Source organism: Musca vetustissima, unplaced genomic scaffold, assembly GCF_032173495.1.
Source record: "Musca vetustissima isolate MV318-11 ecotype Yass unplaced genomic scaffold, APGP_CSIRO_Mvet_v1 utg40789, whole genome shotgun sequence".
Classification (NCBI taxonomy): Eukaryota; Metazoa; Arthropoda; class Insecta; order Diptera; family Muscidae; genus Musca; species Musca vetustissima.
In genome coordinates this window covers 54,883-71,687 of record NW_026875964.1, presented here as the reverse complement: position 1 = coordinate 71,687, position 16,805 = coordinate 54,883, and the positions used below count along the sequence as shown (strand labels likewise).

Below are 16,805 nucleotides of genomic sequence, written 5' to 3'. Positions count from 1 at the left end.
GTTGAGAGATGACCACTTCTATAGACAGAAGATCTCTTCTATAGACAGAAGATCTCTTCTATAGACACAAATCGGCTTCAGAGGTCAGTAGTTTTTTTTTTCAATTCACAGAAGAGATTTTCTGAGCTTCTGTTCGCAGAAGAGGTATTTTGTCTCTATGAATGGAAAATCTCCTCTGTGGAGAGAAAATCTCCTTTATGAGGTCTTCAATAATTCTACTAAAATCTAATCTAAAATTTTCCGTTTATTTCCCGTTTCCCCTCCTTACCTGTTGACTTTCACCGGCATCGGAATTACAACCATTGTCACCGTTTAATGAAACACCCGAATCCATGGCACAATCCATGGATCGAGGACGTAATTCGTGAATAACATCAGTCTGGAAAGAAATACAAAAAATACAAATTAATAATTTTTGAATTAAAAAAAGATTTAAAAAACAATATTGAAATAAAATTCCACATAAATATTGGCAAACAATTGATTGAGCAAACCAACTCCACCAATAAAAATGTCAAATGTCAACGTTGTGGGATGGAAATTAGGGTCAGCGCAGTTATAAAATGATTTGCAAACAACAATTGGCATAATCAAGCGAAAAAAATTAAAACAAAAAACTATTTCAACTTCAATATTTCAAATTCGACACACAAAAACAGTTAAGATTTTGTTTCGAGAAGACTAAAAAAAAATCAACAGTTTGGAGAAGTTCAGAAGAAATTTTGGTAGCAAAAAAAAAAAAAAAAAAATGGTAACAATAGATCAACAAGTCTCAATAATGTTGCCCCTTCGGTTTGCCTCGTCTCGCCGTCATCTCAAAACCCATTCATGTCAAAAGTTTTTTTGTATTAGTTATTCCATTTAAATGAGTAAAACGGTTCTTTTTCTTTTCTTTTTTGGACCTAAGAGGTAGCTGTATTTAGGTTTTGTTGTGTTTTCTTTTTTTGTGAATTTCTTTGTTTTGTTTTCTTGTTGTTTTTGTTGTTTTCAATAGTCGACTACAAAGACAGTGATTTGTAGACGATAAAATATTTGAAAAATAATAATAAAAATCAAATTTTATTTTTTTGAATGCTCATAAAATTCAAAAAAATCTAAATAAAAATATAAAATCTGAAATAAATAATTATGAGATAGTAAGGTATGAGATCGGCTGAGCTTCAATTTCTTTCGATTGACATAAATATTTTAGAAGAAGATGTTTATAAAAATGTATTTAACAAAAAATCCTCTTCTGTGGTCAGAAGACATCTTATGTGATCCGAGGACCACTTCTGTGGACAATAGACCACTTCTGTAGACATACGACCACTTCCGAGGAGAAAATACCACTTCTAAGGACAGAAGAGCCCTTCTGGGGACAAAACACCTCTTATAAAAAGAAATCAATTCATAAAGAAAATGAAGTTCGGATGGGTCGAACTTCTTAAACCCTCTACATTGAGGTGTACATAAAAAATGATTCAAATCGATTGGGACTTTTATATGGTTGCTATGCCACGACAACTTGATGCCAGAAAAAAACGAATATCAAACTAAAGACCCTCTTATGTAGGAAAATTGGGATACGATCTTGAAAATACCAACAAAACAGTAATCAGAACTCAAAATATCAAAGTAGAGCCAATTCGGTTGAAAAATATACAATTTTGGTTGAAAACTGTGACACAACTCCTCCACATATCGAAATTTTGGACCAATATTGAAAATTTTTGGTAAGAATATTTGAATCCCAATGAAATGACAAAATCTAAAATGTAAGCCATATTGGTTGAAAACTGTGCCCAAACTTCCCAAAGTTCGGAATATTTATATTTTTGGTAAGAATATTTGAAACCCCATGAGAAGCCAAAATATCAAATTACAGTTAATTTAAAAAACGTGCCCAAACTCCCCATTATATGGGGCTATACCAAAACGTGGACCTCTTTGTTGTACTTTGTTGAATACCTCTTCTACGGATATAAGACCTCTTTTGTGGGTATAAGACATCTTCTACGGATGGAAGATCTCTTTTAGAAATAGAAGACATCTACTATAGATAGAATATCTCTTCTATAGGTAGAAGATCTATTCTATGGATAGAACACCTATTCTAGGGATAGAACACCTGCTCTAGAGATAGAAGAACTTTTCTATAGATAGAAAACCTCTTCCGAGATTCGAAAACCTCATCTTTGAAAGTACTGAAAAGTACTCTTCTATAGGTAGATGACCTCTTCTATAAATTGATGACCTATGTAATCGGTAGAAGACCCCTTCTATGGATAGAAGACCTCTTGTAAAGATAGAAGATCTGTCCTACAGATGGAAGACCTTTTCAATAGATAGAATACCTCTTGCGTGGGTCGCAGACCTCTTCCTTGATAAACAAAGAACTCTTCTGTGGATCGAATACCTCTCCTGACACCTTTTCTAGGGATAGAAGAGCTTTTCTACAGATATAAGACCTCTTCCGAGGTTCGAAGACCTCATCTTTGAAAAAAATAACTCTTCAATAGGTAGAAGACCTCTTTTATGGATAGAATACCTCTTTTAAGGATAGAACACCTGTCCTAGAGATGGAATATATTTTCTATAAATAGAAAACATCTAGCGTGGTTCGAATACCTCTTCTTTGAAAAAAAGAACTCTTTTGTGGATCGAAGAACAGGTGTCCAAAACCTGTTTTAGAGATAGAAGAACTTTTCTATAGATAGAAGACCTCTTGTAAAGGTAGAACACCTGTCTTACAGATGAAAGACCTTTTCTATAAATAGAAGACCTCTTGCGTGGTTCGAAGACATCTTCTTTGAAAAAAATAACTCTTATGTGGATCGAAGACCTCTCCTTTGGAAAAAAAGAACTGTTCTGTTAATAGAATGCCTATTTTATCGACAGAAGACTTCATCTTAATATAGCAAAGGCATACATTGAAGATAGCTCCTATTGAAAATATACCATATCCTCTTTTCTATGGATAGGGTATGTTTCTGCACATAGAAGACCTAAGGCTATAACATTGAATCCAAAGCTCAATCATCCGACCGAAGACCGATTACTTTGAAGAGGACAAATAGTTATTGGTGAATAAATAAACGGTTCATTTTTTGTAACAGGCCCTAATAGGCCAGTCTCAGGGCTAATTATGGCATATACACTGAACCAAATCCGTTTTAGACAATTTGATGGCAATTTTAACATTTCCGTCCGACTGACTGGCTTTTTATTTCCTCTCGAAGAGAATAAAAAATTGTATTCAAAAGTAATATTTTACCAAACATAGATCAAGTTTGAAGATGCGAAACATCAGTCCAATCTATATGGTATTTCCTCCGCAAAGGGTAAACATTTTTAAACTTGTAAATTGCATATGAAGCGGATGGAATACCCGAGGTATATCGTTATAGTTTTACCAAGTCTATATTAAATCCGAATCTTAGATTATAGGCCCACTCTTTTCTGTACATCCCAGACACATTGTCAACATTTTGAAAATTTATAAATCAGGCGTAAATCCAATATAATTTTTTTTGAATAGGACATAGAGATATTTTTAGCACACCTATATCAGATCCGAAGATGGAATCCTATTTATAGACTACACAACTATGTTGGCAGGGTATTATAGCTCTGTGCAGCCCCAAAAGACTGAGCTGAGTCGATCTAGACATGTGTGTCCGTCCGTCTCTCTGTCCATTATAATTTGTAAACACGATTCAGGCCACAGTTATGGACCAATCTTCACGAAATTTTGCATGTAGGATGGGTTCTGGCCAATGAAGACCCCTATTGGTAAAGATCGCATAATATTTAGGGGATGAAATGGACCAAAAACTTTATTTTTGTTTGATTTCCAGGACGCTCCAAAGGCTGCAATTACGGCCCAAACATCGCGAAGTTTTACATGGAGAAGGGGATTGGGCCAATAAATAAGCATGCCTGTTTTGATAAAGATCGGTCAATATTTAGCGGGTCAAATGGACCCTTACTTTTGTGTGAAAAAATATAAAATCTGTATTCTATGGCGTATATAATAACTCCTGAAGGACATAGAGCCGATAAGTCGATAGTATATCCTAGACGAGTGGTTGGGCTTTAAATTGATTCCAATTGTATTGTTGTATGTACTCGTATGTGGGAGTTACATGTAAATATTTACAGGTGCTTATGTATTCAGATATTATTTAATAAACAATTACCACAATAGAAGGCGGAAATATAGCGATGATCGCTTTAAAATTTTCCACTAGGTTCCACTTACGGTCAAGGACAACGCCTTTAATTTTCGGTGATGCTCACATAATAATATTGGGATGAGCTGGACCGAAAACTTAATTTTTTGTTTTTTTTTTCGAGTCGATCTATAGGCCACAATTGAAAGCCGAACATCACAACATAACCCACTGTGAAGGGAATCAGGACAAGTAATTAAAAGGGCTGTACTGAATATTAGTAATATTCTGAAAATATGTCAGTCTAAAGAAGATGTGCTGTTGACCTCTAGTCGGTCCAAAGGGTGCAAATAGCGCGAAATATTGCCCAAGCCACAGAAAGTTAGATTTTCGTGAAAGTTGTGTAGGGTATCATACGGTCGGCCCCGTCCGACTATGCTGCTCCGCTCACTGATTTTCTATTATTTTTTCTCAAATCTGTCCCACAAAGTGTGAAATTTTTTAAAAATCTGAAATTTTATATGTAGAATATGGGTTATTCTGCATAATGCATCATCGCAATATTTTTACCAAACCTATGTACATTAAATCCGAACATGGGGTCTGTATGGCATATTTTTTTGGTAAAAACATATACATAATAGAAACATAATGGTGAATCCTGGGTGATCTAAAACTTAACAGACCTTAAAATTTATACTAACCATAGATTTCGTGCAATTTTTCGATATAAAGGTCCATCATTTCATCAACTCTGGTCCCTCCCCCAAAATTGGGAGAGGTAGTGTATACAAGTTTTAAATTGTTTGATTAGACCTCGTAAAAGCCCACAAAACATAGCTACTCCATTCAAATGAATATCAAAGCTTTTAGTACCCTCACTTCCTCTCTATCCCTTTCCAAACAATTGGAAACCCACGCCAAACCACTGTGTCAGCTACTCTCAACGTGGAAATGATGTTAGTTGCTGTTGCTGCTGCCACTACAACAACATTTTTTGGTTGTTCAGGCATTTTTTTTTTGTTTTGACCAACTTTTAACTGTTAAAACGCTACTTCGTCAAGTTTATGAGTTAGCGAGCGAGCGATTGAGTGTGTGTGTATTTGTGTCTGTGCGTGTTATTATTGTTTTTGGCAGTGAAACACTTTCGCTTACAGAAAACGTTAAAACGTTCCAACCGAAACTGATGAATGGAGTGCGCTGACGTGATGTTCGTTCGTTTGTTCGTTGGGGCATACCAACCAACAAGCAAAACTTTGAGCACGACCAAAATGTTGTTGTTGATGCGTGCGCGTGTGCAACAACAACAAGAGAGCTATGACAACCCTAACGAAGATTTCTAGTCTTGTCTAGTCAATGTTATGAACCATTTAACTTGAACTTTAGATCAAAAAGTGTTCATTAAACATAAACATGTACATACATGTGTGAGTATGTGTGTAGGTTTGTATGTGAGGCACATACTTGTTGGGATATGACAGTTGCATGGTAAGTATATTTTCTTTGGCATTTTTCTGTTGTTTTTCTCCACTTTTTCTTCTTCTTGTTTCAATTTTTGGTATGACAATTTGTTGTGTCTCTTTGTATGAATCATGTGAGGGATTTGTTTTTGTTGTTATTTGTTGAGTTTGTTATTACAGCTGGTTGGTGAAATTCTTTAGAACATTAATATTACTTTTTTAGTGTGTAGATAGGAAAGAAAATTCAACGAGGTGTTAATGGAATTTTCCTAAATATGTTGTTATTGTTGTTTTGTATTAGGTAACTTAATTTAGAAGTGACTTTTTCCCATGGGGAATTATTTGTTGGTGTAAGAACTGATTGTTTTATTTGTTGCTTCTTACAAGGAATTTTTTTAGTTATGAAGAATATGACTTTCATTTTTTTCTTGAAGACATGGTACTAGGCGATCCGGTCCACATTGCTGGTCTATTTATATACTTTTTGAAGTTTGAAGTAGGTCATTGAAAATAGTTAACATAATGGATAGATACAGATGATGTGTTGTGTTCTTTAGAAACAGCTACTTTTTAACCCATTTCGCACCGATATTAAATTTTTATTTTTTTAAAAATCTTTTTTAAAGCGATTAGGACCCATCGATATAAAAAATGGACTCAAAATTTTTTTCTGATTTTTTTCTTAACAAATTGTATTCGAATTTTTTTTCATCTTTTCTAGGTTTCGACCACGAAAGAGCTTCATGTCACTTCAAGATTTTAGCCTACGGCAATTTTATTAATTCAAACCTTACATCTATAACAGGTTAAACGGCTTAAACCTATCTTACGTCGTAACTTATCATGCACTTATTCAGCGCCTACTTTACCCTTAACAAAAAGTGTCTCGGCTTAGCAGAGGACACAACCAACTCACTAAGTCTTTGCCCTATGGCACCACCTACAAACTATGCCCCGGAAAAATAGAATAATTAAAAAAAGGGCTATGAAAAACGTATAACTAATTTGAAATCTTAAAACTAAATATATTTACAATAACTTAAACTAACTTAGGTGCGCTGGGCGGTATTGTATACCAAATTGCTCCAGTCCGAAGAGAAGGCTCTTCTGTGGTAAAACAGAAGACCCTCCTCTCCGTAGAGCATGTTCCTAGTGTTCAGTCTAGCAAGGGCTGCGGGCGGCAGGTGCTTCCGAGCACGCAGTCGATCCGATCCCTCCGCACTACAAATTAAGTCCTCAACGATGCTATTCTCAACAAACTGACATCTGTCTAAAAATGCGAGATTCACACCTAACCATGAAGACATCAATCCTATCAATCTGTGCCTTTTCATAGATCGACCTACAAGAGTGCCTCCTAAAGGAACCGTCCTCTAACCGAAAAGGGCGTAACCGCAGACAAGAGGATAGTATTTTCCTTTCCAAGAGGCTTAACCTTTCCATCTGATGTGACGAAATGCCATACCAGACAGGAAAAGCATAGGCAATGGTAGGCCTGATCACCTGCCGGTAGATCAAGAGCCTAACCTCCTGGGAAAGACTACCTCTCATCCGCAAGACCCTCCCCTATATCTGAAGAAGAGACCTTTCGCCCTATTGAGGATGTAGTCTACATGGCGGATAAAATCGAACCTTTCCTGAAATACTACCCCCAAGTATTTCAGCTTATCCGATACTGGCCTACCAAGGAAAACCGCAACGCTACATTTTCCTACATTTTTTTTTTAACAAATTGTATTCGATTTTGTTCATCTTTTCTAGGTTTCGCCCACAAAAGCTTCATGTCACTTCAAGTTTTTACGATTTTAGCCTGCGACCATTTTATTAATTCAAAACGTACCTTTCGCCCTATTGAGGATGTAGTCTACATGGCGGATAAAATCGAACCTATTCTGAAATACTACCCCCAAGTATTTCAGCTAATCCGATACTGAAACCTGCTACGAACCTATTTTCAGAACCGACTGAAACGTCCTAAAATTAGGATAAACAACACCTGGCCTACCAAGGAAGACCGCAGCGCTACATTTTCCTACATTCAGCTTAAGATGCCATCTAACGAAGTACCGATGAAGTGCATCAAGGTACTCGTTAGCGCGCCCATTAACCGCCCTAGCAAGTGGACCAGAAAATGCTAACAGGACGTCATCGGCATTGGTCAAAAGAAGATCACCAGGGGGAGGAGGCGGAATGTTGCACGAAAAATTATTGTACAACATAGGACCGAGCAAAGAACCCTGAGGAACACCAGCAAAAATCGGGCGTTGGCTCACCCTCAATCTAAAAACACGACCTCTAAGGAAACTAGCGACCATTCTACATATTTGATTATCAAAGCCAAACGATTGGAATTTATATAAAATTCCATCATGCCAGACTGAGTCAAAAGCCTTGGCAATATCTAACGACACAGCTATAGTTCCGTATCTCCTATCGAAACCTTTTCCAACGAAGCTACTAAAAGCCGTTAAGGCATGGACCGTAGAGAGACCCGACCTAAATCCAAACAGACAGTCGCGCAGAATGTTCCTATCCTCAACAGTTCTTCTAATCCGTCACTTCATGTCATAACATGTGTGTGTGTGGGAGGTTTGGGATGCGTATGATAATGTGTGTGTGTATTTCGATGTATTTCCGCTTTGGTTTACGAACAAAACTATTTACTCTTGAAGCATTTTTGATTTATTTTAAAAGAAATAGAATTTTTAAGGGTTTTTTCCTTCAATTTATTTATGAACAAAATTTTCTTCCTCTTCAAAAGACCATTTAGGTATAGCCAGCAGATCCTGATTCGAGTTTTCTTCTCAACTCGTAGCAAAAAGGCTCTCTATTTGTCGGATTAATGGGTAGACAATTTAATAAGGCGTGGATTTTTAAAAAAATATTTTTTAAGCTCTACTTAAGAAAACGCGTTTAAAGTTTGAGATGCACTCTTGCTGTCACTTGATGCTAACACCATAAATCGGCTATATCTTCAAAAAATGTTAAGATTTTCACTTGACAATTTATAGGGACATTCTTGAATTAGTATAGGTTCGAATTAAATCAAAATAAAAAAACTTGAATTTTTTGAAACCGAGAATGGGTGGGGTTCCCTTAAGTCGAAACTTTTAAATAAATATTGAGTAAGGGGTGTCTTAAGGCGTGAATAAATGTTTTTAATAAATGTTTTCAAGGTCTATCATCAGGCGTAGATAAAAAACATTTATATGCCTATTTTAAGGCGTTGATTCTTTATCAAATACTTTAAAGGTCTATCTTAAGGCGTTGATTTTTAAAAAAATATTTTTGATATTTTTAAGGCATGGATTTTCAGTAAATATTTTTAAGTCATTACTTAATTCGTGGATTCTTTAAAAAGGTCTATCGTTAGGCGTGCGTTTTTTAGTAAATATTTTTTAAAGACTGTCTCTAGATGTGTGTGTTTTTTTTTAAGAAATATGTTAAAGGTCAATCTTAAAGGTATATCATAAGACTTGAATTTTTAACGGCATATTATAAGGTGTACGTGGATTTTAAATACATATTTTTCAAGGCATATCTCAAGGCTTGAATTTTAAATAAATATTTTGCAAGGTGTAAGTCGTGAATTTTTCAATAAACATTTTTGAAGTCATATCTTAGGGCGTAGATTTATTTAAGCATTTCTTAAAGTGTGAATTTTTAAATAAATATTTTCAAGTCATATTTTAAGGCATAGGGTTTTCGAGCCTATCAAAAGTGGGATATTTTTAATAAATATTTTTCAAGGTAAATCTTATGGCGTGGATTTTTCAATACATGCTTTTCAAGCGTATTGAATATCTTACGAAATTCATATTTAAATAAAGATTTTTATAGCATATCTTAGGGCGTGCATAATTAAATACATATTTTAAGGCATATCTTACGTAAGGCGTGTTTTTTTTTTTCAATAAAAAATATGAATATATTTGTCCTCGATTTGGTATAGGTCCTATATAAGGGTAACCTTAATTTTCTGTATTTTGAGGATTTCAGAAAGGTTTTTAAACCAAGTTGACTGTAAGTTGAAATTATCTTATTGAAATTTGTTCAGTCCATTTATAGGTACTTTGATGTTCACACGCTCAATTTTTTAAGTGACTTCAGCCCTTCGTCAAGACCATAGCTCAATTTTCTAACTTAGGTTAAGTTCTTGCGTTTCGGAGGGAATAATTTTTTTGCTGGTAAATCTAAGGTCCATGAAGATAAAGTTGTATATCTTTGTTTGCGGGGGGTATGATCGAGATGAGATGTCTTCAGTCAAATCAAATGAGGAATATTTTTGTAAAAAAATCCCTCTTCTATCTCGAATTTTCCTCCAAATATTCCACAAAGACAAGACATTTTCGTCGATCCTTGCTCAGAAACTCTTACATATATTAAAACTAGTGTATTTCGTATAAGTAGCAGATTATGAAGAAGTGTCGAGTGGACTTCAATTTTTTGATAAATCCTGATTCATAAAATTTTTCACCAGATTGTCTGATAATAAAAACCGATTTTTGTACCGGTTTTAAAAATACATTTTGATATTTATTTTTCGAAATAAAATAATTTATTAAAACCTCTAGAACAATGATAGAATATTTTTAAAAAAATATGTATATATAAAAATTATTATATATAAAAATTATCATTAATTAAAAAAAAATTGTCTGTTTATATAAGTTTTAAGGTGTATTAACACATTTTTATTTAAAAAATTTTGTTTCTTTATTTAATTTTGGAAAAATAAATTTATTGCAACGTCTATATATTTTTTTAAAGTCCGGATTTTTTTTTTAAATTTATTTTAAAAACTAAGCTCTGTGTCTAAAAAAATCCTCAATTTCTTCACACCTAACTCAGGCATGGCAAATAAATCTCCAAACAAACCGGTAATCCAGTTTTTTAATTCAAATGACATTTGTTGACAAATTGCAAAATTAAAGTTTGTGAAATTCATGTTTTTTAATTACAATTTCCATACATGCCACTTCAATTTAAATTACCACACTTTCAAAATTTGTTTACAGTGAGGAAAACAATCTAATTAGTTGCAGCAGATGTGTGTGCGGTGAGATATGATGGTGACGGTGGTGGTCAATGACAGCCAAGTGTCAGAAGCTGTCTGAGCGACCAAAGTGTGACCGGCCACCCAGCTACAATAAATATTTATGTAAATAAAATTGCATAAAAAAATAGTCAAGCTTAGATGTTGTTGGGAACCCACCTCTGTGGGAGGTCATTAGAAGCACAATTCATTAAAAACAACGACTTTGGAAAAGCAACATAATCTCTATTTATGTCTGTGTGTGTGTGCTTTTAAGCAATCCAAATATTTTGTCAAAATAAAATAATTAGAAATTAAAAAAAGCAAAAAACATTTGAAATCCACGGGCTCAAATCATAATTATTTCCTCCCTTTATTTAGGGAGGCTAGGGTAAGGTAATCAAGTCATTTGTAAAGCCTAACCGATTTAATTTTAGTCACACCATAAAGTAATTTTTAATAGCTGCACCAAGAGAAGTTCCAAGTCATTTTGCATACTCCGTACCCATTAAATTTACCCTTCACCCACTCCCATATGGCAGAGCCCTACAAACGAAGTTGGGCAACTTAAATTATTTTTTTTTCTTTTTGAGTTCGGTGCTAGATAGGTAACTCATAATTTATGACTATGTGACAACTAAATTGTAAGAAATATCCATTACCAAGTGATTTTATTTGTCTGTCACCTTAGAAAAAAAAAATTCAAAAAATTTCCATTCTATTGTTGTTGCTGCTCTTTCCACTTGTTATCTAAGGTCGTTGGCGAATGGGTTTAAAAATTAGTTGAAAAAAAGTGAAATTATTTTTTTTTTCTTTTTCTGCTTCTTGGGTGAAAAATTTAGTCACAGTAATTTTTTAATATTTCATTAAGCCACAATGTTTATGGGCTAATAATGACTCAGGTTTTTTCTTCTATTGGCTAAGAAAAACTATTTGACAAAAAATGTGGGTATTTTGTAAATGTCACTAAAAATGCGATTCATTTGTTTATTTCATAAACGTTTTTTATGTAACTTTAATTATTTTGTAAGTGGTTTTAGATAAGAATGTAATTTTTTTTTACTTGGGGTATTAATATTTTTTACAGGAAGATAAATATATTTCAAAGATTATTCAAAAGCGTGGCATATAATAAGCCGTGAATTAAAAATTGTTTTTTTCAAGGTCTATCTTAAGGGGTAATTTTTTAAAATTTTTTTTCAAAGACAATGTTAAGGCTTGGAATTTAAAAAAATAATTTTTTATCTGAAGTCGTGGAGTTAAAAAAGTAAAAAAAATCAAGGCTAATTTTATGGCATGGAGTTATACAAAATATATTTTCAAAGCCTATCTTTAAGCATGTTTTTTAAATATATTTATTAATGCATATCTATAGTTTTTTTTTTCAATGCATATCCTAATTTCTTGTATTTGTGGTTGTACTACGTGTTTTTTTAATAAATATTTTTTAAGGTGTGGATTTTTTTAAATAAAAATATTTTTTAATGCGTGGATTTTTGTAAATAAAAATTTTTTTAGGTGTGGAATTTTTTTCAATAAATATTTTTTAAGGCTGTAATTTTTTTAAATAAATAGTTTTAAGGCGTTGATTTTGAAATAAATATTTTGAAGGCATATCTTAAGGCGTGGATTTTTAAATAAGGCGTGGATTTTTAAATAAATATTTTTCAAGGCCTATCTTAAGCGTGGATTTTTAAATAAATATTTTTCAAGACCTATCTTAAGGCGTGGATTTTTAAATAAATATTTTTCAAGGCTTATCTTAAGGCGTGGATTTTTAAATAAATATTTTTCAAGGCCTATCTTAAGGTGTGGATTTTTAAATAAATATTTTTCAAGGCCTATCTTAAGGTGTAGATTTTTAAATAAATATTTTTCAAGGCCTATCTTAAGGCGTGGATTTTTAAATAAATATTTTGCAAGGCCTATCTTAAGGCGTAGATTTTTAAAATATTTTTTTTTAAAGACCTACATTAAGGTATAGATTTTTTAAATATTTTTTTTAAAGACCTATATTAAAGCGTAGACATTTTAAATATTTTTTTAAAGGCCTATATTAAGGCGTAGATTTTTAAATAATTTTTTTAAAGACCTATATTAAGGCGCAGATTTTTTAAATAATTTTTTTAAAGACCTATATTAAGGCGTAGATTTTTTAAATAATTTTTTTGAAAGACCTTTATTAAGGCGTAGATTTTTAAATAATGTTTTTAAAGACCTATATTAAGGCGAAGACCTATATTAAGGCGAAGATTTTTTAAATAATTTTTTTAAAGACCTATATTACTGCGTAGATTTTTTTAAATAATTTTTTAAAGACCTATATTAAGGCGTAGATTTTTTAAATAATTTTTTTAAAGACCTATATTAAGGCGTAGATTGTTTAAATATTTTTTTAAAGACCTATATTAAGGCGTAGATATTTTAAATAATTTTTAAGGACCTATATTAAGGCGTATATATTTTAAGTAATGTTTTTATACCCTACCCAACTATGTTGTCAGGGTATTATAGCTTTGTGCAGCCCCAGAGTTTGTAACGCCGCGAAATATTGGTCCTAGACCCACATTTAAGTATACCCATCGTTATATCTTGACTAGCTTAGTCGATCTAGACACGTGTGTCCGTCCGTCCGTCCGTCCATCTGTCCATTATAATTTGTAAACACGATACAGGCCACAGTTATGGACCAATCTTAACGAAATTTTGCATGTTGGATGGGTTCTGACCAATGAAGACCCCTATTGTTTTTGGAAAAGATCGGTTAATATTTAGCGAATGAAATGGACCAAAAACTGTATTTTTGTCTGATTTTCTGGTCGCTCTGGAGGCCGCAATTCTGGCCCAAACATCGCGAATTTTTACATGGATAAGGGGATCGGGCCAAAGAATAAGCATGGCTGTTTTGATAACGATCGGTAAATGTGTAGCGGGTCAAATGGACCCTAATTTTTGTGTGAAAAATTACAAAATTTGTATTCTATGGCGTATATAATTACTCCTGACGGACTTAGACCCGAGAAGTTGATAGTATAGCCAAGAGATGTGGTTGGCCTTTAGATTGATATCAATTATATGGTCGTATGTACTCGGATGTGGGAGTTACACTTAAATATTTACAGGTGCTTATGTATTCAGATATTATTTAGTAACTCATTACCACAGTGGTGGACGGAAATATAGCGATGATCGCTTTGAAATGTTCCATGAGGTTCCAGTTATGGTCAAGTACATCGCCTATAATTTTCGGTCACAAACCACCGACATTGTGGATTGAGCCATGCCAAGATTGAAGTCATTTCCTCCGCAAAAAAAACTCAGAGCTGCACACACTTTTAAGAGAGGAGGAATTGCTGTTGACCGTCGAGCTTTTCGGAAACCAGGGTCTAATGCGTCAACTAAGTACACAACTGCATCTTTTGGTAGCAGAAAATACGCCCTTAAGCTGAAATGATTGAACATTTCTCTAACCATAAACATCCACTCACAGTACGGATGGTAGTTCTAATAGATTGGATTTATCTTTCAAATACCTTCTAATAGATCATACGTCTTGCACATCATTTTCTTCATTTTCTTCCCCCCCATTCTCGGGGTCAAAAATGTTGTTGATATAATTCGAATCTACACTAATTAAAGAATGTCCCTACAAAATTTCAAATTAAAATCTCAAGAACTCTTGAAGATTTAGCCGATTTATTGTGTCAGCATCAAGTGACGACTGAAGGGCTTCTCAAACTTTAAACGCGTTTTTCTCTAAACATTTTTTTGCGAATGGCGGGCAAGATAACTCTAAAACTAATAACCCAATCGATTTCAAATTTTTACACGTTTCTCTGTGAGAGTATAGCTATCGTATGAACTAGATTAAAGCCAATCGGTGAAGATATTCCTTATTTTTTAACTTGGGGTTTGGTTAAAAATCAGCGATTTTCCAAAAATATTTTTTGAAAGGTCCACCATTTTGTTAATTTTAGAGCGAAGACAATAATCCTAGTTCGTACGAGAGCCAGACATGTACTCTTCCTGGTTCCCTTAAGTTTCTTTTTAGGCTTGGAATTTTTGAATAGATTTTTCAAAGCCAATCATTAGACGTGGATTTTTCCCTAATTTTGAAAATTTCCTTAACTAGATTTGTTTAAATTCCTCATTTTTAATAATTTTCTAATTGGGGTCAATTACAACGCCAAAGACTCTATTGTTTAGATATCGTTTTTATAGAAGGGCGTAGTCCAAAGTAGCAATTGCTCTATTGCTAAATTAATTGAAACCATACATACACACATATATGTATTAATTCTCCACATAAGTACTGAACAACAAAAAATATGGACTCTATACTCCAAATACGACCGACCATACGATACATTAGATTACATGCCGACGAACCGACAATATTCATAATTATTAACACAAATATTTTGCAATTTCCTGTGGACAGTAGTGAGTGAGTGAGCCACCACAATTACAATTGCTCCAACAATTTACAGACCGATTAAATCGATTACAGTGATTAGCTTTGCTAACGTTCCAGTTGTATGTACCACAGTGGCATCAGAAAAAAAATGGCGAACAATTTATAGGCCTATCAAAAGAGGCCAGTTTCACCCGGCCATACAAAATGTTGTCCATCACCAGGTTTGGGTGAACGGTCTGCCATCACAATCACAAATACAGACAAACAAACGGACGTGTGTGGAAAGACACACAACAATGTTACGGTGCTGTGGTGTGGTTATTACAAAATCGTCATATTCCTCAGCGTCATCGACGTCGGCATCGTCACAATGACAATCACAATCATCATAATGGCAAAACAATTGTGAACATATGAAAATATTTTTTATAAACAATGCCAAACTATCGATGAAAACATAAAGACACCGTTCGGAATAACTGGTAATAATGTGTGACCAATCAGTCAGCCAACCTGCCGATTGACCGATCAACTCTAGTCAATCCGTCTGTTTGTCGTACGTGTGCATAAATTATATTATGGCAAAACAAATATCCGATATCAAAATAACCATAACGAAAGACAAGTTATTTGTGGATTGCAAATAATCTAGTTGTTATATTTTGATGATAGCGGATTGAAGAGGGGTTCCCCCTGTTTACTGTGGTTGTTTTCCATAGGGCTAAATATTTCAATGAAAACAATTGAACCATATCAACATGTTTCAATTCATATGTTAAATATGGGAATTTGATGTATCAAATGATGATGTGGGTATCTGGAAGCATTTAGTTGTGTATTTTAGTTTGGCTATTAGATTGAAATCAGGTCAGATTTAGAAGGTCATATTTTCATAGATCGGCTATTTATACACATTCACAACTAAGAGAGGTGGGAATGAGGTATTCACATGGGATCGACAATTTTAATTTATGTTGGGAAAATGTTCGAATATTAATATCAGAAAAAGTATACAGTTTATTTATTTGTATTTTGAATAAGTTATATATCATCTACCAAGTTTGTCCCGCATTCGGTCTGTTGTAATCATCCAATGAAAATTAGGTAGGCTAAAGCCTTCATATATTTGTGTGTTTATTAGTGGTTCGAGTTTATAAGTTTGGGATAGGGTTTGGAAAATATTTTTAAAAAAATACACGCTAGAGGTAGGCTTCGGAAAATATTTTTAAAAAAATACACGCCTAGAGATAGGCTTTGGAAAATATTTTTAAAAAAATACACGCCTAGACATAGGCTTAAGAAAATATTTTTAAAAAAATACACGCCTAGAGATAGGCTTTGGAAAGAATTTATTCGAAAATCTACGCCTTGAGATAGGTTTTGGAAGATATTTATAAAAATCTACGCCTTGAGATAGACTTTGGAAGATATGTATAAAAATCTACGCCTTGAGATAGGCTTTGGAAGATATTTATAAAAATCTACGCCTTGAGATAGGCTTTGGAAGATATTTATAAAAATCTACGCCATGAGATAGGCTTTGGAAGATATTTATAAAAATCTACGCCTTGAGATAGGCTTTGGTAAAATATTTATCAAAAAATATTTATCAATATTTAATCCACGCTTTAAGATAGGGTTTTGCAATTATTTCTAAAAAAAATCACACCTATATTTATTACAATATCCACGACTTCTCAGACGGGCCTTGAAACATGTTTATTAAATAATCTATGCAT

The 16,805-nt window shown here is 33.5% G+C and overlaps 1 protein-coding gene across 1 annotated transcript in view; it reads right to left on the bottom strand.

The window, feature by feature from the left end:
• The window catches only part of LOC133338494 (uncharacterized), a 62,390-nt gene that overhangs the window by 24,614 nt on the left and 20,971 nt on the right, over window positions 1-16,805 (bottom strand). Inside the window, exon 3 of the mRNA XM_061546662.1 lies at window positions 269-379. Coding sequence (XP_061402646.1) covers window positions 269-379 — 111 coding nt within the window. The remainder of the gene's footprint in view (window positions 1-268; window positions 380-16,805) is intronic.